This window comes from Scophthalmus maximus, chromosome 13 (genome assembly GCF_022379125.1).
Source record: "Scophthalmus maximus strain ysfricsl-2021 chromosome 13, ASM2237912v1, whole genome shotgun sequence".
In the NCBI taxonomy this organism is placed as follows: Eukaryota; Metazoa; Chordata; class Actinopteri; order Pleuronectiformes; family Scophthalmidae; genus Scophthalmus; species Scophthalmus maximus.
In genome coordinates, this window is record NC_061527.1 from 8,356,933 (window position 1) to 8,382,864 (window position 25,932).

Below are 25,932 nucleotides of genomic sequence, written 5' to 3' on the forward strand. Positions count from 1 at the left end.
CTTTAAACGTCCCTTTTCACGTTTTATTCTCCAGCCGGAATAAACCCCCAGCTATGACTTTATATAGTCAACATTATTTAGAAGAAATTCAGAAACCTCCCTTTTCTTTTACTTGAACGTTCATAAAAACAGTTGAATAGTGGTTAGAGTTTGGCAAACCGTTATTGTTTTAATTATCGATTCATTTGACAATTATTTTGTCAATCAGGCAGCTAATGTTCCAGTTTATAAGTCACTCCCCACCCCAAACATATACTGTTTATAAAGATATGAAAAGCTAATAATGTTTAATATCTGAAAGACAAAGCAATAATTTACTGTGGCATTTTGCATTAAAAAAACCGTTTTCATTACAATCAATTAATTGATTAATTGACTAATCGTTGCCAATTAATTTTCCAGCTATTTATTAATGGGTCATTCAATCCATGGGTTACTCTACTGATTCGGCCCTGCAGTACCTTGCAGGGTATGAAGTCAAACACCAGACGAAAACACACACAACACCCATGACAAGCACTGTATCGATAAAACATTTATTTTTGTAATAATTTGTCCTTTTTTTCTTTTTGCATAAGTGCAAAAAATGCACCCAAAACAGCCACCTGAGGGAAGTCTACATCTTTAAATAAAAAAACAAGCAAAGTGTACATTTATCGTACAAAATTCTCTTTTTAAAAAATTGCACAGTTTGTGTATAATATATATATTCATAATCTCCATTTTAAACAAACTTTAAAGGCTCAGAAAGTAAACATAATTCACCAAATGAAAAATAAAAACATTTTTTCCCTAGAATTTAAAGCTGAGGAAACTTGAGACCCTGTTTTCATTTGTGTCCACCATAAATATACATATTTATATGCAAGTCTCTTTACATATAGTCTCTGTGCTAGTGTTTGACCAGACAATCAAAATTATTGCAAAGTAGTTTAGTTCTACTATAAAAGATGGGGAAAGAGGTGGGGGATAAAAGCTTCTTTCTGCTGAATGTTCCTTAAGTTAGGCAAAAAAACAAACAAAAAAAAACACTGGGTTTCAATACACCCTTTTTGAATTTACTGGAATCCCTGCTTTCAAGGTTTCTGTTTCACAAACTGTGCATTTAACATTCCCATAGAATGATCCAGAACTCCAGTTTTGCTTTATAGCGAAAACAAACATTTCCCTGACTCTTTTTTTCTCTCTCAAACTTTACACAGCACCCATGGCGGAGGTGGTGGTCAGCGTCGGTACGGATGGAAGCCCTGTACATTGTGGTTCTGCCCTCTGCCGAACGCATTGGCGGCGGACTGTTGGGCGGCGGTGGGCTGTGCAGTCGGTGCCCCGTACGAAGCCGTCTGCTGAGTGGGGTCTGCGAAGCTGTGGCTGAATGCTGTCAGGTCCTGGCCGTACCCTGAGGTGGACAAGAGAAAGAGAGAGTGGAGCAGAAAGAAGAGGGTTTTAATGTCAGCGTCACCACATGGTGTTAGGGAGAATTCTTACACCTTTAACGTATTGATAAAGTAACATGGCTTTTTCAAATTCTCCCAATTTTGATGTTGAGGAAATATCCACCACCTACCGTCACACTGTTACATTTACTGGCAGATGTCTGATGTAAAGTGCATTCAAGTTGTCATTTTTGATGAATGATTACTGTGCTGTAACATTATTTTGTAAATTATAGTTAATATCATAATACCTTCTTACTCCTGGTTTACCATCCTGTCCCTGCATCTATCAATTAATAGGTTTGGGATAATCAGTTATTTAATTGACAGAAAAGTAATGGGTAGTATAACTGATAACTGACTAAAGCATCTCAAATTTGAGGATTTGAATGCCTTTCTCATCTCATCTCTCATCTCAAGAGATGATGAGAATGAGAGATTTTCTACTTTGTTCCATAATCAGTGGTTAATTGAATCCATTTAGATTGGTAAATTAAATCAATGTATTTTTCCCTTCAATTACTGTTATGGTTAATACGGAAAACAACAAAATGGCTAAGAAGTGTCATGTGCATTTTTAACATCGGTTTCATTGAGTGTTTAATGGATTTGTAAAAGATGTTTACACAAGATTTAAATGCTATATTACATCAATGAACCGTAAGTGTTATTTAACAGTTCTGTAAATGTCCAAATACAAAAATTTCATCTGAATTTTAAAGATTTTTCTAATTTGGGTAAATTGATGTGTAGATTATCTTAAATGATCTGGTGTTTTTTCTATTTAGACACTAGATGGCGCCAACTCATCGCAAACAGACAAGGGACACCCAGGGAGAGAAACTAACCTCTGTGTAAGTAGGTAGTTTTTCCCAAACTCTAGCAGCCACTGTCCAAACCAAAGGGACATCTAACTTTAAAAAGGACTGATTTATTAGCTACCAAATGAATCATGTAGAATACAAAGAGCAGCTGCAGCCAAATCTTTCCAGCATCTTGCTGGTGATTGGTTATGTCCTTGCCCTTGAAAAATCCAGTTACACTCAGTAGTCAATAAATACTGGAGTGGAGAAAGCTATAAACAACTGGAATGGAAAGAGAAGAGTGAGAAAAAGAGAAGGAAAAAAGACTTTGGGCCGCTCAAGGTCTGTGAACGGAGATCGGTTCCCAACAGGAGCATCAGACAGAAGAATTGAAAATTTACTGGCATCGTGTCCTTCTTTAAATCTTCTTTCCTTTCTCACCCCTCAGCTATAGTACAACGTGGAGACAGTACATGGGGGTGGGGGGGGGACAAATGGGTGAATGGACTGCTGATACATAGAGACAACTGAACCATGAACACAATTTCTGACAATTAGATCATCCTTTTATATCAGCAAAACAATGTGGACAGTGAGTAAACAAAAAAAAAAGGAGGACGTGGTCAGTCTTGGTATAGTAAAGCTACAGCCCCTGAGGGAGATGGTGTGCTTTAATTTCTATGTAAATTTTTAACAAATACACTCAGCGGAGGGAGTCAGTGGCTGTGTTTTACTACACAATAGCACAGTAATTTGTATGTACATGCAAAATGTACATGCAAAATACTAAACACAGAGCAAAAGGAGAAAAAAAAGGCAGAACCAGGTTGCAGCTCTATAAACACTACAGTACTAACAGATGCTTCTTTTGTGGTGGGAGAAGACGATGCTGGCACCTACCTGCACTATATCCTCCCTGCCCATCCTGACCATTACTGTGAGAAGGACGCGTTGGTCCGTAGGCAGAGGGGTCCTGAGGGTAGTTACCCAAGCCTATCAATGAGATGAGGAGACCAGATTGACTGAACCCAGATACTGCCGGCCGACTATTTTACAAAGTCCCCCCCTTACTGAGCGAACTGACCTTTACATTTATACTCCGGTACTAAGTCTGCTCTATGCGCTTACTCTGAAGTCAAAACAAAATGGGAGTGTGTGAGCTATCTGCTCTCACAGCTTTTTTCTTTTTCTTTAATCATGCCAGCCTGGTCTCAGAAATTTTTCACAAATGCACATGATATGCTTAGATGCCAGAAACATGTGAAACATGTCTTCCCGCCAAGAACATATTACGAGAAAGGGGCAACTCGGAACATGGACTAGAACAACCACATCAGCAGTTCTGCATGTCGTCATGCATAAAATATGTCCTGTGTACGCGTCTTATAGACATTTTCCAAAGCATACCATAAATTTCTGGATTCATTTCCTATCTTCCAAGCCCCATTCATTTCAGTACGCTGTAACAATCAACTTGAAATTTCTTGAATTTGGTTTAAGATAGGCTACATGCCAGATTTATCTTATAACATTATTGTTTTGTATCCTTTACAATATTTTGGTTTGAGTGAGACTGAGAAACATTACTCATTAAGACATTAACATCCAAAAGTTAGTCAAAAGCGGAGCTTTACTGTTGAAAAAAAATACCACAAAATAAAGCATGAACATAACTCAAGGGACAATGTGAAGTTTCTTGCAATACCAAAGGCTGCTGCTTAGCAGTCAGCTCTCAAATATCAGATATTGCTGTATTGTTGCATGCACTAAGGAATTTTGACCAACAAAAAAAAGTAAACATGTACGCAAGTTTCACTGTGTACTGCAGTAAAAGTGAAGTCAGTGTCTGCCAGGAAGATGAGAATCATTAGAAAATATATGGTATGCATCAGAAAATATGTTTTTATTAAATTAAACATTACATGCAAAACCACAGGTCTGATCTTCACTCTTAGCATAACCAGTTTATCTTGACTGCCCAACTCTGCATAAGCAAAGTGTAACCTTAACCAAACTTTATTTGCCTAAGCTGAACCATCTGCAAAGTTCAAACAAAAAAAAGTCATATCCAGTGATGACTATTGTAGGTAGATATCATTTCACAAAACTTCTGTGACTCTGTGCTGTCATCCCTGGCTTTGATTAGCAGACTAAATGCCAGGGGACACTAAAAAGCAAAAAAGCTGGATGGATGAGAAGCCAAACAGGAAACACTGGACAAGATGGACACCTGTCGTGACTGACAGCGATCACATGTCTGCTTTCAATGTAGATCCAGCAGTGTGAGGCAGCTGTAAGCCAAGGCAGAAGAAAAGCACCAGCCAGCCCAAAAAAACGGAATGTAGCTTCTAAATGAATATCTGGCTCTTATCTGACTGCGTGCTTTTGTTGCAGTTGAATGTTCGATGAAGACAAAGTTCCATTTCCCTGGATGCTGGTTAGTTTTCACAGTATCTCCGTCTTCGTTTTGGTTTGGAGCTGAATACCTCCAGTTGTGCTCTCAGCATGATGTCAGACATTCAATCCTGCATGAGCATACAGTATGTCACTGGAAAATGTACCTCTCTAAGTTTTTTTTTAAACCATAGAAATTAATAAGGCACATCATTATCTGCATTTACACTGGAGTGGCTTGATCAAACGTCTGTATTTCAGGTCCCTACATGCTGAAGGATTTTGGCAGAGTTAATCGCCTCAGGAAAGATCTAGTAGAAATAATTATCCTGGCCTAAGACAGTCCAAAGGTAATATTTGACTAGACTAACAGTTGAGTTCAGAGACCACAAAGACATCAGAGAGTAAATCTTATAGACACATTAGTCAAAAAATGACATGGCGAGGATTCTAATTTCTGCACATATCTACAGGGCAGAGGGACAAAGTTCACATTTTGCAAACAAGCATGCAAAGGTCCGGAGAGATAGACTAATGGACATGTTCAAAATATTGGATTGACCAGTTGGACATGCCTAATTCCAGAAATAATGTTTCATGGGTTTAATATTGTCATGCTGGTGCTCTTCTACGGCGACCGTGCCAAGTCCAGGAAAATAAACCAGCAAAGTCCTCATCAGGGAGGAAGAGAAAGAGAAAGTGTAGGAGGGAGCAATTGAAAGGTAGGAGTGTTTGAATCAAATGTCTAGTACAGTCAGTCAGGAGAAGGATGAACTTCCATAAAAATCAAAATACAATTAAAAAAAGAAGCAAAACAAAACAAAGAAAACATTGCTAGGCAGGATGATCTAATTAAAATCTACCAATCTTTTCTTTTTTTTTTTTACCAATCCACAGCTCAGCTGGAAAAACTTGACAGAAATGACAGCTGAAGACTCCTTGATATAGTTAAAGTTCAGCAGCATCTTCACAGTGGAGCCGGAGGGGTTCATGTATGCAAGAAGCATGTATGCATGTGTAGCTGTTCAAGCTAAATGGAACCAAGAGCAAGCTCCGCTTGTTTTAGGGTTGTTAAGATGAACTAACATGAGCTGCAGTTGCACCCATAAAATACTAAAGGAGATGGGGAGGGCGGCGGGTGGGGATCAAAATTTAAATGGGAGAGAAAAGGGGCAGCAAACTGCTTGATGCACAATGCTTTTCTTACCATACTGGCTATAAGGAAAGTCAGGCTGCCCAGTCGGAGCTTTGCTCAAGTCCTGAGTTGGTGTGGTGGCGGGGGCAAAGCCCAGAGGTGCAGTTCCTGGTGTGGTGGGCGGAGGAGGAATCTGTGGAGCATACTGGTCTGCTTGGGGTGTGCCAAAAGTGTAACCTGTTGGGAAGGAACAAGATGATATCTATGACTATTCTGTAATGATCATCTTTTCTTGTGGCATTATCACAGATTGTACATTGTGTTGTATATTCAGACCATGGTCAAGCCCCAGTGTTGCTGTTTTTTAAGTAAAATACAAATTCTCTTCCAAAAGATGTCTTTGACTTTTTTGTATTTTGAATAATAATTAAAAAAAATCATTCAACCACACCATAACATCACATGAAAACTGTAACTAGCCATGATATTCATCAATGTCTCCAAAAAAACTCTTCTCATTTAGGTTGTAAGTCAAACGTCTTTCATAAGGACCTGCTGCAAGATTGAAATTGTCACCACTTCTAACAGATATTTCCACACTTCTTTCTCAGTTGTTTATTTGGTCCACGATTTGAAAAACATTAGCTTGGTCTGCTAACAGGTTTATTTGGAGCAAGGTTATAATCCCCACACACACAGGCCTTTCGCAGAATTTCATGAAATTCAGTGTATCTGTCTGTGTCTGATAAGATGGAGGTTCCTCCCTGACCACAGCAACAGCGAAGCTGCCAAGAAAACCTGACATTGAGTAAACCAACACATTTGCAGCCTAATTCCCAATGTTATCCTAACATATGAGATATCATCTGTAAGCACTTACAAATTTTGATCAACACCAAAGTGTTTTATGAGCGAGTACATCACGTGTTACTGACCAAACTGAGGTGCTGTGCTGTAGCCCTGTTGAGGGTAGCCCTGAGGTGCAGCAAAGCCACCTGCCGGGGTTGTGACCAGGAATGCGCTGAAAGGTGATGGGGGCTGTGTGGGTGTTCCCCGGCCTGCAGTCAACGGAGGTCCATACCCCCCTGCACCAACAGAGGACAGAACTATTTCTTATGCATGTTGTTAAATATCTGTGTACATTTTATATAAATAATCAGGTCGTGAATGAAGTGCACTGTACTGTATCTTTACTGCATCAGTTTCAATTTGTCATGGTCTTACTGAACAGCTGAAACATAGACAAAGTAGATAAATGGTGTAAATTCTGCATTTTACAGGTTTCTATCTGAAACTGAAGTATCCCCGAGCACGGGGCCGACACTGCAGTGAGTCCTGCAGGTTGACCCGGAGGTGGTGAGATGAAACCGAGCCTGACCAATAGCAGAGGGAGGCTGGAATACATTCAAGGCTGCCATCTGTCTCAAGCAGAAAATTATCAGCAGCCTCAGCCATTATGAATCAGTGATAACACGTGCTGTTAACTGTCATCGGCCTATTGGCTGTACTCAATGCAGGCTCTTTGTGTGACACAAGCCTTTTTCAAGATAAGAACACGATCACATGGCTCACACACACGTCTATCTGCAGTTTGATCGAGTCACTATTGTGCAACATATGAAAAACAACCAATTCATTAAACTGGAAAGACAGGATGTTTTCTGTGTGGTCATAAAGAGGTGCAACACTTACCTATAGGTTGCCCGGTAGTCGACACCCACACTCCTTCAGAAAGAAAGAAAGACAAATTTAGACCCAGGACAATAATGATGCCTGACATACAAAATGTTCAAATAATTCACTGTAACGTTCAAACAGACAGTGCATGCTGTGTCCACCGTGCATGAGGTTAATGTCAGAGCAGAGGATTAAACACTTAAAACCATTTCTTCGAGGTTCTCCGCTGAACAGACAGCCTCACTCGCTCTGGGACTTGTTCCCACTCACCCGGTGGCCCGTATGTCTGTTGCCAGCCCTGGGCAGGCTGTGCTGTCCAACCATTAGCTGCGCTCAAGATGCCCCTGGTTGCCCACTGGCCGGGGCCAAGCTGGCCAGGAGCTTTGCTGTCACGCGGTTCAGCCTTCTTTACTTCCACCTGGACAAAGGACAAGGAGGGCACATTTGGCAACACCGGCATAAGATCTAGACGTCCCTCACCTAGACAGACCTGTCCTACCGATGATATTCAATCTCAACATTTTGGGGCCAGGTTTAAAAATTCCACTTTATGTTTATTGGAATAATGTGGGGCAGCTATCTTAATTATATTACTGTGTAGCCTGGAGAAATGTACAGCTATGTGTCTCAGGTACTAGTTATCAAGCAAGAATTTCAGAATGCCCAAAATGATATTGCAAAGACAGCACACATAAATTAGACTTTTTTAAAATCATCATCTCTACATCATAGCACATGTACCTGAGAAACATAGATTTCTTTATTTCCTCAAATGAGGAATACATACATCTAATGGAAGGTCATGACTTACCTTTCTCCAGCTAACGCTTATAAAGAATATCTCTTTTTTTTTTAATTAGAATATGTTTTTTTGGGGGGAAGGGGTTTGTATCTCAGTTCTTACAGAATATTAAGCAAACATGCAGATAGTAAAAATGAACAGTTGTTACAATGTAAAACAGAATCTTCATACTGTGTCAAATGTGAGAAAATATTTTCTGTAACAGTTTGGCACCAATATAATGTCAAGTTGAGGACATTGTCTAAAAAAAATTTAAAAAAGGAATTTTTAAAACATCTATATATTAAGAATCCATCTTAAAAGCCACAAATGTTACTAAGATTGTTTAGGAGTTATTAATGCAGAAATGCATGCTTCACTTTTATTTCAGTTTTATCTAGAAGAGTTTTATCCAATATAAATGTTTAATGTCTTGAGTCAAATATAAATTGATTGCCCCAATAACAAAGCTTCTCTTGTTTGTAACTAGGCAAAGCTACTAACAGTTAACCAGAGCAAAGAAACAGGTTGAGACTAAGGGGGAGGCAACCAGAAATAGACTGAGAGGTTGAGTTATTGGGGTCACCTTGCAGGAGGAAAACGAATCGCAAATTCCTCCCCGCTTTAAGGTGTTGCCACCTTCCCCAGCCTCATCCTCCTTCTCTGTCGACCTAATTACATGCACATGTTTCCGACAGTGGCCTCGCCGCCGCCGGCTGCTACCTGATCGCTTTCTCCCGTGGGCATCACAGCAACGAGTGATGGATACCATGACTTCTGTGCAGTCCCCAACAGCAGAACTGGGATTTGTCCCACAGTTTGATGTGCTCCAATTTCTAATTTTGTAACTCATATCTCCCAGGCTCCCTCAAGTCCCAGCGTAAGGTAATGTCAAGTCAAGAACAATGGATTAAGTCGAGCCTTGATTCTTGCCGAAAACCAGGGCAAAGTCAAGGGGAGGTGGGTACCACTGGAGAGTACAGAGGTTTGGCTGAATCCTTTACGGTACGAAGGAAATGGGATTGAGATCATCACTAATAATCATCAATGACACTTCAGTAAAAATGTCGTGTTGCTACTCTATATCTTTGATTAACATAACAAAAATCAATCTTACCAGTGACTGATAGATTGTATCTTGGGGGAAAATTTGATAGACAGTAATGCACAAAATACAGTAATGCACTTGCAATTTTAGTTTGTCTGTTTACAATAAACAGAAAAAGTGCATCTAAGGGGGTCGGGTTACTTAAGGTGCTGACCAAAGACCAAAGACCGCAAAACTCTCTATCCCATTATTTTCCTGTCCACTCTTTCTACTGTCCACTCAAAATAAAAGCACACAAAAAAACAACTAGCATTATCTTTGGAAGTGCAGACACACCACAACAATTAGCACTTTTCACCAAATATGATCACAACTTAGACAATGTCAACAAGAGAATAAGAAACCTCACAAAAATGCTGAAATATACACAGAGGTCTGAAGTGTGTCGATGCAGACGGACCTTCAAATATTTAAGATACAGGATACATACGATGATATGATGTGACTTAGTGGAACACTGCGCTTGACTTAAATCATTTTCTAATGCCCACAAATCATTTTCTGTCGTTACGCAGGGCAGACTTCTGGTCTCTCTTCTGGTATCCCTCTGTATTTTGGTTTAAAAGCTGCTAATTACAAAATGTCTCTACTGGGGGAAAAGGGGGTTGTTAATGAATTAACACTTTTTTAAAAAAGCCTTGAGAACCCAAGTGGCAGCCCAATCCATGTGAGATGCATGGGACATGCAACATGCTTTTGGTTGGTTTGATTTAGCTGCGGTGTCAAGTGTGTGGAGTTTGCCACATACAGCAGAAGAATAGAAAAGGATGCCAGAAGGTTATGAAGTGTGCTTGAACACTACACCATAGTGAGTTTATTGACTTGTCCCAGATGGACAGCTTACCTTATCTGAAATGTCTTTGAGCAGTAAGCCTCATCCAGCTGGTGCACCCACTGAGTTAAAGTGAACACTAACATTACTCTGTGCGGCTCGTGCCTCATCCTAAGCAGCATTTTTTAAATTGAGAAAACTGAGAGACACAGTATGGAGATTCTTGAACTGAGGTCACTGAGTTGAGTCTTTACTTTAACTTTTCAAAAATGAAATAAAATTAAAATAATAATTAATAAATAACCAAAAATGTTGACGTGTAAGTGACCTGCCAACAATATATCAGAAAACAAAATAAACAGAACAGAATGGACCAATCCTTTAGGCGATTTGCAGTCTGTGAAATTCCACAGGATATAAAGCCTACATTTTATTTTATAATTGATACTGTTATTATTTTTCATAAAGCCAGAAATTTGTATACGTTTTGTTTTGAGTACAATGCACTTATGACATCCTAAAGGAGTGGTCAGTTTAAACAAAGCCTTGGGCGACAATTCAAACTGTAATATAAAAGCATTTGTCGAGCACAAGTTGCTGTGGAAACTATGAACGCACTAGTGTAAAATCATAAAATAATCCGGCTGCTGACTTATTTTTCTTAGAGGCTAAATTTTTGAGGTAGGATGTTGCAGTCACTGATGGGAACCCACTGGAAAAAGTAACTATAACTAATAAAACAGCATCATAGTACAATTCTTGCTCTGTCGCCCAAGCCTCTGTTTGATCTTAAGGGTAAAATAAAACTACAACTACACACTTTTTTGCCCATGATGTCGTGAAAATGCATGTTGACAGCCTGGTCCACTGATTGTTCGGCCTCGAAAGTAATAAATCCAAAACCTAGCCAACGACCAAGAGTGAATCAAGGTAGCAGGGGGGTTGTGACAACACAAGATGAAGAACAGTATTGGGCTCCAGCAGAGTGAGGATCCGTCAAGACTGAGCAAGAGGCTCCTGGGGTTCGGATGATGTCGCAGACTCGCAGAACAACACAAATCCGAGGCTAAAGCCTGGGGGATTGAGGGGAAACTTCTCTTTACTGTGCAGAGAAATGTTTTGTGAAGATAACAATACAGGAAGGTTTAACTGCTAAACATGAAGAATGACAGGTGCAGCATTTGATTCAACGTGAAATGTCACATGACAAACATCAACTAAGTCACTCTTTCGCCCTCTAACATTGATAGATGCCAATTGAAGCAGTATGACATTAGTGTTACTTCATGCCGTTTCATCCAAACCCCACCTTGATCTGTCCCTTGGTATATTGCTTTGGAGCACACACTCGCAGCAGCCACTGTTAATGCATCACAAAAATATGGAGAAACACAAACTGTAGAATGCCTTAAGCTTTCTCCAAGCTTTCCCAATTTCAGTGTTTTACTTTTGAGTCAGCAAGGATAAGCCTAAAATGGACAATTAAAATATCGCTCACAACAATAACACAAAGATATAGGCCATAACTGGTTTCCCAAAGTGACATGTTTCTAATTGTGCTCGAGAGTTTTCATGGGGGGTACACAACGTTCATTGACAAGAATGCGGAGCCCAAAGTTTAAGGACTTCTCGGAGCAGCCGCACCTACTACTCTGTGAACTACTTTACCTGTTCCAGAACTTTTCAGAGTATCAAAAGGCCGCTGCGAGCTGCAGTGATCTACTTTCAACTTGATTAACTTTCCGCTGTGGCAGAATTGGGTTGTGTGCACAATCTCTACTTGGGGACTTAACCTCAATCCAACTGAACGTCCTGCGAGACAACCAAGATTTTGGAGACCTCTAGTAACATGCCAAGCATTTCCCAAGCCTCATGATCTATTGCTATTAATACCATCTGTCATTGACCCAACCTCGATCTAAATTCGAAACCAAGTTGACACATTAAAGAGTTTGACATATCTTGGTTACAGTGACACTCAAATTGGTGACACTCACATTGATATTTGATTTGTGACTCAAATCAGACATCAGCTATAGATGAATCTGACGGGTTGTACATTGTGAACTAGCTTTTACTCAGACCCATAGAAATAGAACTGGGAAATTATTTGAAAATATAATTTGAAGAGCTGTGACGTCGTTCTGATTTTAAATTTATTTGGCAAGAAGTTTGATAGTCAGTTATAATCTATCAATTAGGTTTCTACGGAAAAAATGGCATGTTTTCACTGCTTTCAGCTTCTCAAAATGTGAATATTTTCTTGATTTCTTACTTCTCCACAGTAAACTAAATATCTCTGGGTTGTGGACTGTTAGTCGGACAAACCTCATACTTAAAAATATTTTTTAAACCATTTGTTGACATTTTATAAACTAAACAATAAATCCATTAATTAATCAACTGTTGGCCATATCACCTAAAACCTATTCATCTCAAATGCAGAGGCTGAATGTCAACATCAGACATGAATACACACAGATTAAAAATGAAGACTTCAATTGTTATCATTTGTTTCCTCCAATAACTTTGAGGAAAATCTTGAACAAACTACCTTATTACTGGAAAAAGTTTAGCCTTAACCCAGTTAACAGTTGGATGCAACCTTGTGTACGCCCCATTTTGACTAAGAGGGAAAAAAGATCTGGGTACTTTTACATTTGGCCTGTACCTCTGTGCTACCAGTCAATGCACAGTAACCTAAAGGAGAAAAGACAAATCTTAAGAGACACAGTTAATCACATTCAAACCATTCACAAGGAGAAGGGGGTACAGAAGAAAGAAAAAATAGAAAGGGCTTACTTACAAAACGACTTAACTTTCTACATATGGGAAAACACACACTATGCCGTTTAAGAGAAATATATCAAGTACGTCTAAATCAAGGTCAAAGAAAACTTACGCCAGTGTTCAAAGTCTAATGGTTTTAGTAAAAGAAATTCTTTATACTATTAAAGATCAAGTAATGGTTGTTACTGATGCACTGCATAATGTTAAATTCCAATGACAAACTATTCTGGGGTTTCTCCCAACAGAGAATGTATGGCGTTTGGAAGAGAGGGAAGTAATACATGTTGTGGGTCAGTGGCCACTGCATCATTGCTATGTAGGACAAATGCAGATGAGACAGCTGTGACAGTAACTCAGCAGGCAAGAGTCTGACACCAACGCTGCCAGTGGCACGGGTCTGATTCCCAGTGAGGCACTCCACGCTTAAAGTGTCGGCACGTCACCCACTCATGATACATTTATGACTTATCTGGACAAACTCTTCCGAGACGTTAATGTGTGTCACTGTTACTGCCAGGACTCGTGTCGTATATATTTCTGCGGTATGAAAAGGACATGCAAAAAAATGTAATAACAGAATTTAATTATAGTCACCTCTGGCGACCGGGATGAAACCAGCCTCTGTGAAGGACAAATATCCCCATAGATACTGGAACTGTTCTTAATATGCCAGTTGTGTGCTGTGATGAAGTGCCGTCTTTTTGGAGCACCTACTTTTTGTTCTCTAGTTAGTGAGTCCTACAAACCCCTATTTACAACTTTCCAGTTAGCTGCACAATCTCCTTTCATTTAGCAAGTTTCAGTGAAGGGATTTTCAAGTATGTGCGTTCCAGCTCCTCAAAACACAGCATGTCTTACATAATAAGCAGCTGTATTGCTATCTGCTCTTTCAAGGCTGGTGTGGGGGCAAATTGACATCCCTAATTCTGAATCAGGCTTTTCTTCTTTTTTAAATTTAAAAGGTTAAAAATCTTAATTTTACAGATGAAACACTTAATTAAACAGTTAATCACGCAACAGAAAATTATTCAGAAAGATTACAAATTACTCAGCAACAAAATTTTTGAGGTATTTATTATCAAACATGCCAAAATGGGACCGGGTGTAGACTTTTAATGTTACTATGCCAGTTTGGGTGTCCATTGCCTGGACAAATTTTTTTCAGGATAAAAGTAAGCGAGTAGTAATGTGTCTGAAACAGACTGGAATTGTCCCACAAGGTCATGAAGGACACAGCAAAGACACCATCTGTTATTGTTTTATGTGAGCAGATTACATATGATATTAAACAAATTTGTAACCCTAGCATATACAGGAGATACTGCCATCAGGCCTGTTAAAGAATTAAGTGTTCTTGACCAGTGTGCGATATATATGTGAGCGATATATATATATATTTTTCACTACATTTAATGTGCGCTGTAATGGCTTTGTAGGGGTTTCGTTTAACATGCTTTCAGTGCATTTTGTGTTTTATCGTGTGCCTTCATCGTACACAAAATTCATGTTAAGGATGACTGTGTTTTAAAAGAATTGAACATATGGGGCTGAGTGGGGCTTTTTTTCTCTTTGGGCCAGAATAGTTTGTCATGAGATTTAAGATGGTATGGTATGGAGAGGAGAGAAGGGGAAAAACGGGATCAGCTTTTACCTCGGGGCCTCTGCTTCTCCGCATCATAGATCATTACCACCTCTGTGACCTTGAATGGGACAAAGAGAAACAGAGGCTCCATTTAGAAAAAAACAGGCAGGGTCCCTTCTTATTCCAATAAAATATTCAGCCAAAATTTGCACAAATAAATGATAGTACTTTCCCATGCCACAAAATTTTCATACTGCAGTATTGACCCTGTTCAATGTCACATCCATTCAAGCAGTCTTAATGAATGTGAACTGACTTGCGTTGTGTGCTCAGCAATACTCACCACTCCAAATCTATTGAAATAGTCCCTGAGTTCAGGCTCGCCGCAGTTATGGGGGATTCCACCTACAAATATCTTCTTTGATTTATTGCTATCGGCTTTGCTGCCCTTCTGAAAGAAAACAGGGAGTGTATGGATTTCAATGTCTGTTACAGCATCACTCAGAGAGGGGGGCCAGTTAGCCAACATCTATTCAGACAGTGCAGAAGAAATTAGGTTCTCCTCTTGCCCTGGGGTATAATTCTTAACATGTCATGTCAATGCAAACACTGGTCTCCACAGATCAGAGAACACGGCTTCCTCCACTTACTCTCAAACACTAAGCATTGCTGTGCACTGCACTCATGCCACAAAGGCTGGAGGCTGCTTACAACAACGCTTTTTACCAATTACTACATCTTCTGCTTTGTTAGTAAAACATGCAGCACCAACTGTATGACTTAAATTCAGTGCAAGTAGTTCCGAGAGGAGGAAGAGGGGCCTCATTTATAAAAGATTCTGACATACAGAGTCTGTGCTGCCAAATATGTGACTTATGAAAATGTTTTATAGACAGCAAAAGTGCAATAACTAAACCCTTGACCGCCCAAAGGGACAAAAAGACTATAATAGAGCAGCAGGGGCTTGAGATCATTGTCAATCGACCCACAAATCACGCAAGTTGGTGCAGAGATTTCTGCCTAGCAAAATGCTCACTGCCGAAAGCAATTTTCTGAACCATAAAAGATCTTTTGCGTTTTCATAGTTCTCAATCAAAAGAAAAGACACTTGCAAGGACAAATTATTTCAGCAACCACATCTTTTTTTTCTTAACTTCAAGATCAAGAAAACTGAGCAAAATTCAAACAACATATGGCAGAGGTGTTATCATAATTCACACATTCAACATGGAGATACAGGTTGATGACATCCTCATGAGTCACTTTTTTAACATCTGGGAAATTGTGACAGTATTATGGTCCAATCCCAGGCTTGTGTTAACTCTTCCAGAGATCTGCTGATATCGCTGCAGTCCCATAAATAGAGGTCGATACAAGTCATACAGTATTTAATGCGTCTTTAAAATTTATCAAAGCCCCAAACTCATTTCAGGGATTCTCAAATGTATGAAGCCTGTGCATTGTAATTTCTAAAATAAAACCACACTTTGACAATAACAAATAACTAAAAATGAGATTTAGGACAAAGTCAGAGTTATTTTATAAATGAAGCTTATGGTCTCCTCACAGCTCATAAACAGATACCAGAGTTCAGCGTCAAGATAAGGAGGGGTTGGAGAGACTGACGGCCTAAGCCAGCAGAAACACCTAGCCATGCCTTCCGATTAGAAATCAGATTCCTCTTACCCAGCCCTCTTTGGTTCGAGACTTTTCAGGCTGCATCCCCCTGGGAGTGCATGGCTTCGGGTCAATCTGACAGTAGAGAGAGAGAATTTTTTTTTCCCCAAATGAAGATAACTACAAACCTTCACCTTCACTGTTTCCCTTTTAGTAGACTTGCTTGCCTCACAAAACAGCAGGGCAACATATGTAGTAGAGACATACATTAATCTGAATATATGGCTAAGAGTTTTTCGCAAAATATAATTTGACGTGAATAGCGCCACTTAATGCAGAGGAGAAACTAGATTTACAGCTTGTTTCTTGTCAGCCATCTCTGAAGATACCACTTTAGCTGCCAATATTCCTAATTCTAATTTGAACAGGTAAGTCTTGTTGGACAAGTAAAAATGTCAGTCTGCATCATCTGCATCTGCATGCAGGTGCAACACAAACCAAAATTGAATTTCTCCTTGAATAACCTCCAACATACAGTTACTATTTCACATTGCTCTCACAAAGCGCTGGCAGATTACTCCAGTTGATTTGACTATCTGGTCCTTTGATTTAAAAAAAATACTCACATTTCTTCCATCAAGATTATGCGGCTTTGTCTCCAGCACTGTCCGTACACAATTGGGGTCTTTGAATTTGACAAAGCCGAAGCCTCGCGACTGATTCGTAGTTTTGTCCTTCATGATGACACAATCCACTACTTCCCCATACTGTGAAAAGTAGTTTCTAAGTGTCTCTGAGGAAAGAAAGAAATTAAATAAAAATGTCGCTCTGCAAAAAAATATGCATAGATTTATACAATAATACAGCAAATGTGCAGAGTTGATCAAAGATTTAACTCAGCCCAGTTTGCCTCCTGAACACAAAGAGGAGTAATCATGATTATAGAACGTATGCTTTCATTACAATAAATGATTCGATGAAAACATATTCAGCACCAAAACTGGAACCAAAACTAGTGCAACAAAGGGAACATTACGTCTTTAAGTCCTAACATTAAGTCCTTCAGTGACCTTGATTTTATCTTTTGCATAGAATATTGTATCAATGTTTTTTAATGTGAAAACATAAAAACGCACTAGAGTCACATATTGACTCTCCTGCAGAGCAAATATAGCACTGACCCACTGTCATCTTGCATAGCACCCAGCGTACAACCAACCACTGTAACGCCTGCACATGCCCATGGAGACAAGTGTGCAAGTTTGAACAAACGAGGAGTCACTTTGGAGAGAGTTATCGTAATTGCTTTTCTCATTGCTGAGAAGCCCCAGGGCATCGGCGGGGAAACGGGCTCAGAGTAACGCAGCGTTGTGGTTCAGATCTTAATGTTAACAGCGCTGTTGGCGCAGACAAAGTTACACGATGGACAGCCGAGCATGAGCCAGTAAAAAGCTTTAAGACAAAATAAACCAACTCTGGGCAGCTCTGAATGAGAGGAGAATACAAACACAGGCCCCATCTGTGATATCAATTTGTAGACTCCAGCACCAGTGCTTGTGGTTTTCAACTGCATCATCAGTAATTGTGAAATGTGAAAAGGGATAAAATACTCTTTATCTTCATATCATGATATTGATATAGTATTAAGACAGTGATTTGATATGTTATAAGCATTAATAAACAACTTTGGTGCTACACTCTCCACTCGATGTCATGTCAATGCATCAATATCATCAAACAACACTCAATACCGTCTGTAATTGCGGTGATAGTGTGACAAAGTAAAATCTCTTTTACAGGTTTCTTAGGGCAACATACTTATAACTATACCTGGTGTCAGTATACGTTGCTTTAATTAATTAATTTAATCATGTATTCCGCGTGACACATTTATATTTCACAAAATCAACCAAGCTTCTCAAATACATCAGGGTCTCTATGTGTCTCTCAGACGCGTCATGTGAGCATTTTCCCTGAATAAAACCAATGCTTTGAATCAGGCATTATAGTAGTGACAAATAAAAATATCTTCATCTGCATGTTAATGAAAATTGTTTCCAGAGACCATGTCACACACCTTTTTTACTTATTGTATAAAATCAGCATCACAAAAATACCATCAAATATTGACGCCAAGGCAAAAGTGGAACCCCCTTGTGACCTGACAATTTCGAGGGGTTTATTCAAACTTATGCTCCAAACAATAACGATGAACAGGAAACCATCCTCGAGGCAGACAACAGTGAAGCTACAACAGTGCACAACAACCACACAAACTGCAGTGGATTAAAAAAAAAAGACTTTGTACATGAAGTGGGTGAGATTTCACAGGTTAAAAGAAAAAAAAAGTGCGTCTTACCTTGTGTGGTACTCCAGTCCAATCCACCCACGAAAAGTTTCCTGAGAAGAGTCGATACAAATTACCATCAAGTCAGTCATTTATCATCGCTTTGAGACAGAGTCATAAGTCATCAACTATTTCAGAACAAGCAGCATTGCAATGTCCCACACAAAAACATGCTGCATATCCAGAGGCCATGAAATGACTTTTTTTTTTTTTTTTAAACAATCAATGTCTATGCAGGAGAATATTGCAATGTTGAGAACACAGAGCTGCAGCTGACTCAACAGCCAAATACACAGATATTACACAACATGAGGCATCGCTGCTGCCACCAAGGCTGGTGCAGCATTGGGGGGAGGGGGGGGGGGGATAAAACACACAAGATCTCAGTATCAAACACCCCGTTTTGCGTGAGTCATATGTTTAGATCCCGTCCTGGACGTGGATGTCACTGTAGTGGTGTGGACAATAAAGGCTCTTTTTATGAACCTCCTGCCACGTAAGTTACTCCAGGATGGAGCCACGGCGTCACAGCACCGAGCTGACTGCAGCAGCAGCAGCAGCAGCAGTCCCCGTCCACCACCCGGCTCCAGCCTTCACCGCCGTAAAGCCCGAGGATTCTCCCGCCGGTGCGCGCCGGTGAGTGAATCCTCGGCTGCTGGAAGTTTTTAATAGCAGCGGTCAAAAAAAAAAGAAAAGGCACCACTGTCACACAAGCTAGCGAGGTTAAGACCACTGCTGACAGATAATGGTGGCGGCTGCTGCTGCTGTGGCAAAGAGCGGAGGGTCAGTGCGGGACGAGGAGGCTCCGTCCTCCGGCAGTGCCCGCTAAATGCCCTCGCGCTGGGCGAAGTGGAAGAGAAGGGGGGGGCACGCTTCGCTTCGCTTCGCTTCGCTTCGCTGGCAGGCGTCGGCTAAGCTAGTTCGGCTGCTGCGAGCTACCCGGGAACAACACTGACATGGAACAACTCCACTTCCACGCGCGGCACGCCGAGTGGCAGCACCGGAGACGCGCGTGGAGGGGCTCAACGGTGCCACTTCAGTGGTTAGTTTCACTTTTTTTTTTCTTCTTTTTTTTAAATTTTCGGGCCAGCGACGTCGCTAAGTTACTACGGCTAGCTTAGCATGCTAGCTAGCGTTAGCTGTCAAATGACAGCACCAACGGACGGACGGAGAGGGAGAGAGAGAGAGAGAGCGCGCGAGCGCGAGCTCAGCGGCAGACTGCGAGGCGACGACGCTTTTCTGTACAGTTCGACGCGCCCGCAGCGGGAAGCTGTGTCAAAGCCATGGGACCTTACCCGATTTCATCTCCGACCAAGTTGTTGTTCATCTTCTGAGGCTAACGCGGTTGACTGTAGGCGCTGTGACCGGCGTATCGCTTCAGTGCTGCCCCTCTCAGACTGAGAGCGGAGGAAGGTCACTCCGCGTTTTGGTTCAAACTGCTCTGCGCAATGACAACGCTGCAGGGGGGCATCGTCTTTAAAGGAACATTACACCCAACTAGTCCCCCCGTGTTATTACATCCCAGAGGTGGAGCTAAGTGATTTAAACCCAGATGTGTTTTGTTTTTATTATTCTAAAGCTCTTAGTTCAATGAGGCTTCATATCAGTGAGACTTCTTTTTACAATGAGAACCTGGGCAACGAACCCATGTGCAGTAAATAATGACCAACAACAATAATATTTAATTAACAACAAACAACTACATTTGACCTTTAATTTCTGATATTGCACATAGATGTGTAACATGATGGCCAAAGTCATTATCAACTGCCCACCGGCCCAATACAGCTTCAGGTTTACTTCATTTGGATCTATTGAAAATTTGTCAGAATTTGGTTCCACTTGAAATACTCCTCCATCCTCCATTGTGGTCCTGGCCGGGCTTGTCAACTCAGAATCTAGTTCCAAGACTTTAATAATTAGGGCCTGAGCAATGGTGCAAGGACCTTATTGTATTACCAAGGATATTTATTATTTGCTGTCTTTCAATGCATTTTTAGGGCCTAAACATGCTTGACAACTCAGGAAACCTTGCACACACATCCATTCAGGAAAAAACATTTACATCTTTTGTTTTTGTTTTTTAAATCAAACCCCTTTTGACTTTGCCATAGATGATGACCTTGAAAAAGCCTCTTGGTTTTGATGATGCTGAAGTAGGAATGCTTTTAGTTTTCTTTGAACGGAAAATCGTCCCCCAGGCTTTTTAAAATTTATCTGAGACTGTGAGCCTCCCTTATAAAATTTGGAAGAAAGCGACCCCTTATACTTTACCTTAGTTCACCTGCCTAGTTTGGCTCAATTTCTGCATACCTTTGCAATCATGATTATGTTACTTGATCCCATAGAGACACATCAGTTGAGCAAAGATATCCCTATTGTTGTTTGACAAGCTTCAGACTCCACCAAATACAAAAAAACATTCTGTCCTGAAGAATTTATTTGTTTTCTGACCGGGGGGAGGGAGAAGTCGAAGTCCCCAAAACTATGGTATCTCGGAAACTATAATCTCTTTAACCAAATCACACACACACACACAAACACATTTAGGCTGTTCTAAGTGACCCCTTTCGCCTCTAAGTCCCCTTTGATAATGTAATAACTTATGTAATATTGTTCACTTCAATTCTGGGGGGAATTGAAAACTTATATGTCCTATATTATGCAGTGGCAATTTCCCATACTAATACCCAGAAATAATGTTTTTCTTTCAAAATAAATGTTTACTTCACCCTAGTAGCCCCCCGGATATATGAATAGATCAACATCATATATAAAAGGTTTAACAATACCTGCATTCAAATCACACAGAGATTTAGTGACTAAATGTTCTGCAAGCTTGAAAAAACCATTCACATCGGCCTGTGCTGGTACTAAGAAGTAGGACATTTCTCATCAGCTCATTCATCAGCAGTTACTGCACAGAGTTTTCTAAAGTTAGCTTCCTTTACCCACAACGTCTTTGAGAAGATATATGTTGATATAAAAATACTTTGTTTAGGCCTAGTGAAAACTAGACCAGGATTTTATTTCATGTTGTCTAACTGTAGTGTTTCATTCAAGACATATGTAAAGCTAGATATGTAGCTTACATTATGATTTTATAACAACTAATGAACAATAGAAACAGAAATATTGTGAAATACTTGATGGTAGTATTCCGTGTTTTCACAGAGCTCCCAGTGGGAATCATGAGTGTCAGAGTGAATTCAGATTCTCCTTCAGTGTAATGTTTGTCTGGTAGGAATCCTTGTTTCTAGTTATCTCTATTAATATGATTTTTGGAGGACAAAGTGAGGTCACACATCAGTGTGTCAAGATCTATAACAGACTCTCATCTGGGACCCAAGTCCATCAAAAATAGATTTTTCAAATTATAATGTATGTGAGAAAAACAGCTTGATCAGTTTTCTCAGAGGAAAACGGCATTCCTGAAATGGGTCCTATTTTGTTAAATAGAGCAGGAGAAGGAGAAGGCAATGACATGTTCGGGTGGTTACCTACTGTCTAAACTCTGGACTATGAAATTACGTTTATCTGCTATTTTTTTTCTATTTTTAGCTTTATGTAGACTTTTCCATTTGGCTTTAAAGCAACTAATATACTGTACCGGCAACTCTTCATCTGGTTGATCCAAGGTTTGCGTCACAAATCTGATATAGTGCTCTGGTTTGATACAGATCCAAAGGCATTCGACCTAAAGGCAAGGCTGTTATGATGGTCAATCTTGATGTCAATTGTCATGACACCATAAACCCATAGACTGCCATTGTTAAAAAAAAACAAAGGCCCTGAAAGAACAGCGCTCTCTTCCTGCTGTCTGCAATAGAGCAAGTCGCTGCCTTCAGATCTGAGCCATTGGTTCCGTGTCTATTGGGGAATACATCAACAAAAGAACAAGTAAAATACATATTTTCCAACATTATTAATGGGTCAATATGTGTTACACAAACTAACAAGTTTTTTACTGCAGCCTGCAGCAGGTCTGACACTGTTTTGCTTCGGTATGTCAGGGTGAACATCAGCTGTAAGGAAACAACAGGGTTTTGCAGTAACTCTGTGACTTAGGCACTCGCACTACATGAGGGAATTCTTTTCTGAGATCTTAATGGTCAGTTCACTCCTTCCCAAAATACATACCTGAAAAGTTATCTTTCCAGAAACAGCGTCTCACAGCGAAAGGTCAAGAATTTTCTTTGGGCCTTTTGACAGAAGAAATTACAGTGAAAACTAATATATATATATAAATATATAAATATATATAAATATATATATATATACAAACAAACAAAATTTTAAATAGTGGGTACCTTTGATTTATAAACACATTGTCAGAAATTCTAGATTCTACACCATATTGAGAGAGTAGACTATTAAATGGGAGATTAAACAATTGTTGTATAAATGTTGTCAGATAGAAATAGTTCCGTACCTGGTATTCAAATGGGATTTACAAATGATGAATGACTGTTTGTTTTACCCCTTTGGGAGATTGTATGGTTGGAGTTTACTTTGCAGTGAAAGGTAATTAAAGCAAGAAAGATTCAACTGCTTAACTGTTGACTAAGCATATTTCTCTGTGACTTTTTTTACTGTAAAACCTGTGACATTTTGGCTTTAAGGAACTATGGCTGACTTGTTTTAATGCTCTAATATGTCTAATTATTAAGGAAATATTTGCAGTTGAAAGTGGGAAAGCAGAAGACTGGAACATAGCTGTTACACCTTAGAAATGTTACTGTAATGTTTCATTTCAAACAAATAAAGACCAGATCATTTGTATTTTGTATGATTTAAAGTCAACCATAAACACATCACAGTTGATATAGTTTGTATTTGTATCTTGTACATCAGATCCTTTTGATTTTAATGACTTAATCTGGTGCGTTTGGTGAATTCGCCGTTGCACATTTTCACAACCAGTGATGCTGTGAGGAGAGTTGAAATGCCACTAGGTGGCTAAAGTGCAAGGTTTTCCAATTGGAGAAACATATTTTCCGAAAAATCAGTAAATAAAAGTGTAATGTGTTTTTAAACTCAAACCAATTTGTCATATTGGTGAAAGTACAGTTTTTCAGGCAACAGAAAAAAATCTATATATAAAATGATGACATACTGATTAGCACTTCAAAGATTTTTCTTCCTATTGCTTTGACCTATAGTCACTAATTTCATATATCCTTGCGTCATTCTATTCCCCTTCGAGGATGCATTTGAAAATAAAAACTCAAAGTCAAAACCCATTCTAAAAAATGTGAGTCACATTTTTGATGCAGCCTCTGTTGACTGTATCTTCTGGAATGTGAAGTGAAAAACACACGGGACCTCTGCACCGACAGATAATGAAATGAGAGATTATCTGGCTGAACTGTGGAAGACGGTCCATCTCCTGCCCTTTGACTCTGATAACTGGACGACACCATTTCATTTGAAAACCATGTCAACATGAAATTCAACCAAAATTGTCCAATAGTCAGCTTTTACTTCCAGGTGCCCAAGTTGTTCTACAATTCAGTATCAACAATTACCAAAGTGAGACATTTCTTAGGAAAATAACTCATCAAAAGGTTTCAGATGGGCTTTTTGGTGTTTGTGACATGATAAACACTTGAGAACTGCAGAATAGAAATTATGGGTTATTGTTTTACCATGTCGGGCAGCTGTGGTTGCTGCATGAATGAGTTTCTGTATGAAACAAGTGCGAATGAAGAGCCTTGTGTAAGAGTGGTAGGTGGATGAAAACCTGCAATTTGACGAGGACCCTCATTGAGGAGCCGGTCCCACTTAGCTTCACCTAATGGGAGTGAAGTGGATGATGGGTAACTAGGGCAGAGGCACGGTGAAAATGATCGGATGATACATTTTTGACCGTCACGCATTCTCATTGTGGTGCGAGTCATATAACATACAAGAAAAGGCGAAGTGACAGTGAAAATTACAGACATTCCAGGTTTAATGTGGGATTGTGGTCCTTATTTTCAGGTCCTCTATTATTTTTAGGTAAAATATTATATTCTACTGAAACATGGTTATATGGAAAAACTCAACGTTATCAGTATCTTTTTATTACACTTATATCTATATCATAAAAAATCCAGTTATATTGGGGCTGCAATTAATGATTATTTTCATTATAAATTAATCTACAGATTACATTCTAATCTAATCGCTTAAATGTTTCAAACATCAAAAAATGTGTTTGAGCTACAGTCTAAAAAAAACAAAGTTATTGTTTCCTATAACCGAACCAAAAACATTTATATTTGAGAAGATGAAACTGATGAATTTTGGGTATTTACGGTATCACCATTATAATCCTGTAATACACAGAGAGATCCCCAGTGTATGTCGTAGTTAGTAGTAAACTTATTGTGGACATTAACACACAATGACAATTCTATATTATACCATTATTGGTCCATAATCATATCTGTGCACCACCTTCCCACAGAAGACGACATTGCTGGAAAAAAACAAAAAACATTTTCGGATAGTTACACAGTTATAAATGTCTTTTCTTTTACTAGTCTGATAAAGGCTGCATATCCAGTTAATCAGGCTGCTCAGATTTTGTTTTGCAACAGGACCAAATGCACGACGTGTCTGTTTGAAATACAGTGCAGGGGTTGACTTCAGCTGTTCATACCAACACTCAGAGAGTAGAAAAACTAAGAGTTCTCACTCCCCTGCTAGATCTGGGTACCACACAAATCATCCAGTGGGGTGAAGCAAACACTGAAGTTTTGACAAGAAGATGCAACCGATAGCCTTTTTCTCAGCTCTACAGGCTGAATATGATTTTTTAAAAACCATCATAATAATGTGTATTGTCCAGCTTTCCTTAATTACGATCAGTATGTAAAATAACTGTATGACAGCATTTTATTGTATCTCTAGCTGCACATACAGGGGATTTAGTTAAATATTTATGTTTCATTGTTAGGTCAACAAGCGGAGAGGAACAGACTTACAGAAGTGTACTAGGGCCAAGCAAAGAAAAAATGAGGAGAGGAACTTTTCTTTTCCATTTTGCATTTCGAAGTCGAAATGTCGAGAATGAAGTCAAACTAAATCTGATTTTTCTTATTTATTTCGCACATCAAGAATACAGTTGCAATGTTGAGAATAAACTTGTAATTTGTGGATTTAAGTTGAATAATATATCAAACTACTAACATTAGTGCATATGACTGCCTCCACAAAATTCCTTGTGTAGATGAATTGGTGAAATTGTTCTCCAGAATCAGTTTTAGCAACAAAGAATTTCTCTGTTGGCACATAAACACAGTGTGTTATGCTATCAGTGCTAGGACTTTGAAGACATTGCTCCGAAAACTGCTTCTGTTCAGAAACAGAAACCTCACAAGCTTGGAAAGATGGATCAATGGCAGCTCATATAGCTGCGAGCCAGTAATTCACCACAGAGTGACACGTCCTGTCTTGCAAGACGATCTCGGGCACCGTCACCTCTCTCGGCTTGACCCTCACTTAAA

General features: G+C 39.5%; 1 protein-coding gene across 7 annotated transcripts; it reads right to left on the minus strand.

Annotated features, from left to right (window-relative positions):
* Window positions 1-522: 522 nt before the first annotated feature.
* dazap1 (DAZ associated protein 1) lies at window positions 523-19,925 on the minus strand. Of its 7 annotated transcripts, none has more exons than XM_035646762.2 (13): window positions 19,735-19,925; window positions 18,452-18,492; window positions 16,719-16,885; window positions 16,162-16,227; window positions 14,819-14,923; window positions 14,545-14,593; window positions 10,924-11,006; window positions 7,713-7,860; window positions 7,458-7,490; window positions 6,701-6,871; window positions 5,838-6,002; window positions 3,137-3,229; window positions 523-1,396 (listed from the first exon to the last, which is right to left on the minus strand). In XM_035646762.2, exons 1-13 carry the CDS (start codon window positions 19,764-19,766, stop codon window positions 1,224-1,226), a joined length of 1,326 nt encoding a protein of 441 aa, XP_035502655.1. In that variant the 5' UTR covers window positions 19,767-19,925; the 3' UTR covers window positions 523-1,223. The 7 variants fall into 7 exon arrangements, with proteins under 7 accessions (XP_035502655.1, XP_035502654.1, XP_035502656.1 ...); XM_035646761.2 differs by having other exon boundaries at window positions 14,819-14,926; window positions 19,735-19,922; XM_035646763.2 differs by having other exon boundaries at window positions 6,701-6,850; window positions 14,819-14,926; window positions 19,735-19,917.
* Between the last annotated feature and the right edge of the window lie 6,007 nt (window positions 19,926-25,932).

Excerpts from the sequence above, each read along its gene's own strand:
- dazap1 (XM_035646761.2), bottom strand. The coding sequence starts at position 19,766 with ATGAACAACAACTTGGTCGGAGATGAAATCGG. Across the intron at positions 14,927-16,161 it reads CTCGAACCAAAGAGGGCTGG|AAGGGCAGCAAAGCCGATAG; the intron begins GTAAGAGGAATC and ends GTTTTCTTTCAG. Across the intron at positions 11,007-14,544 it reads GGAGAAGCAGAGGCCCCGAG|GTTTTGGATTTATTACTTTC; the intron begins GTAAAAGCTGAT and ends GTCGTTGGCTAG.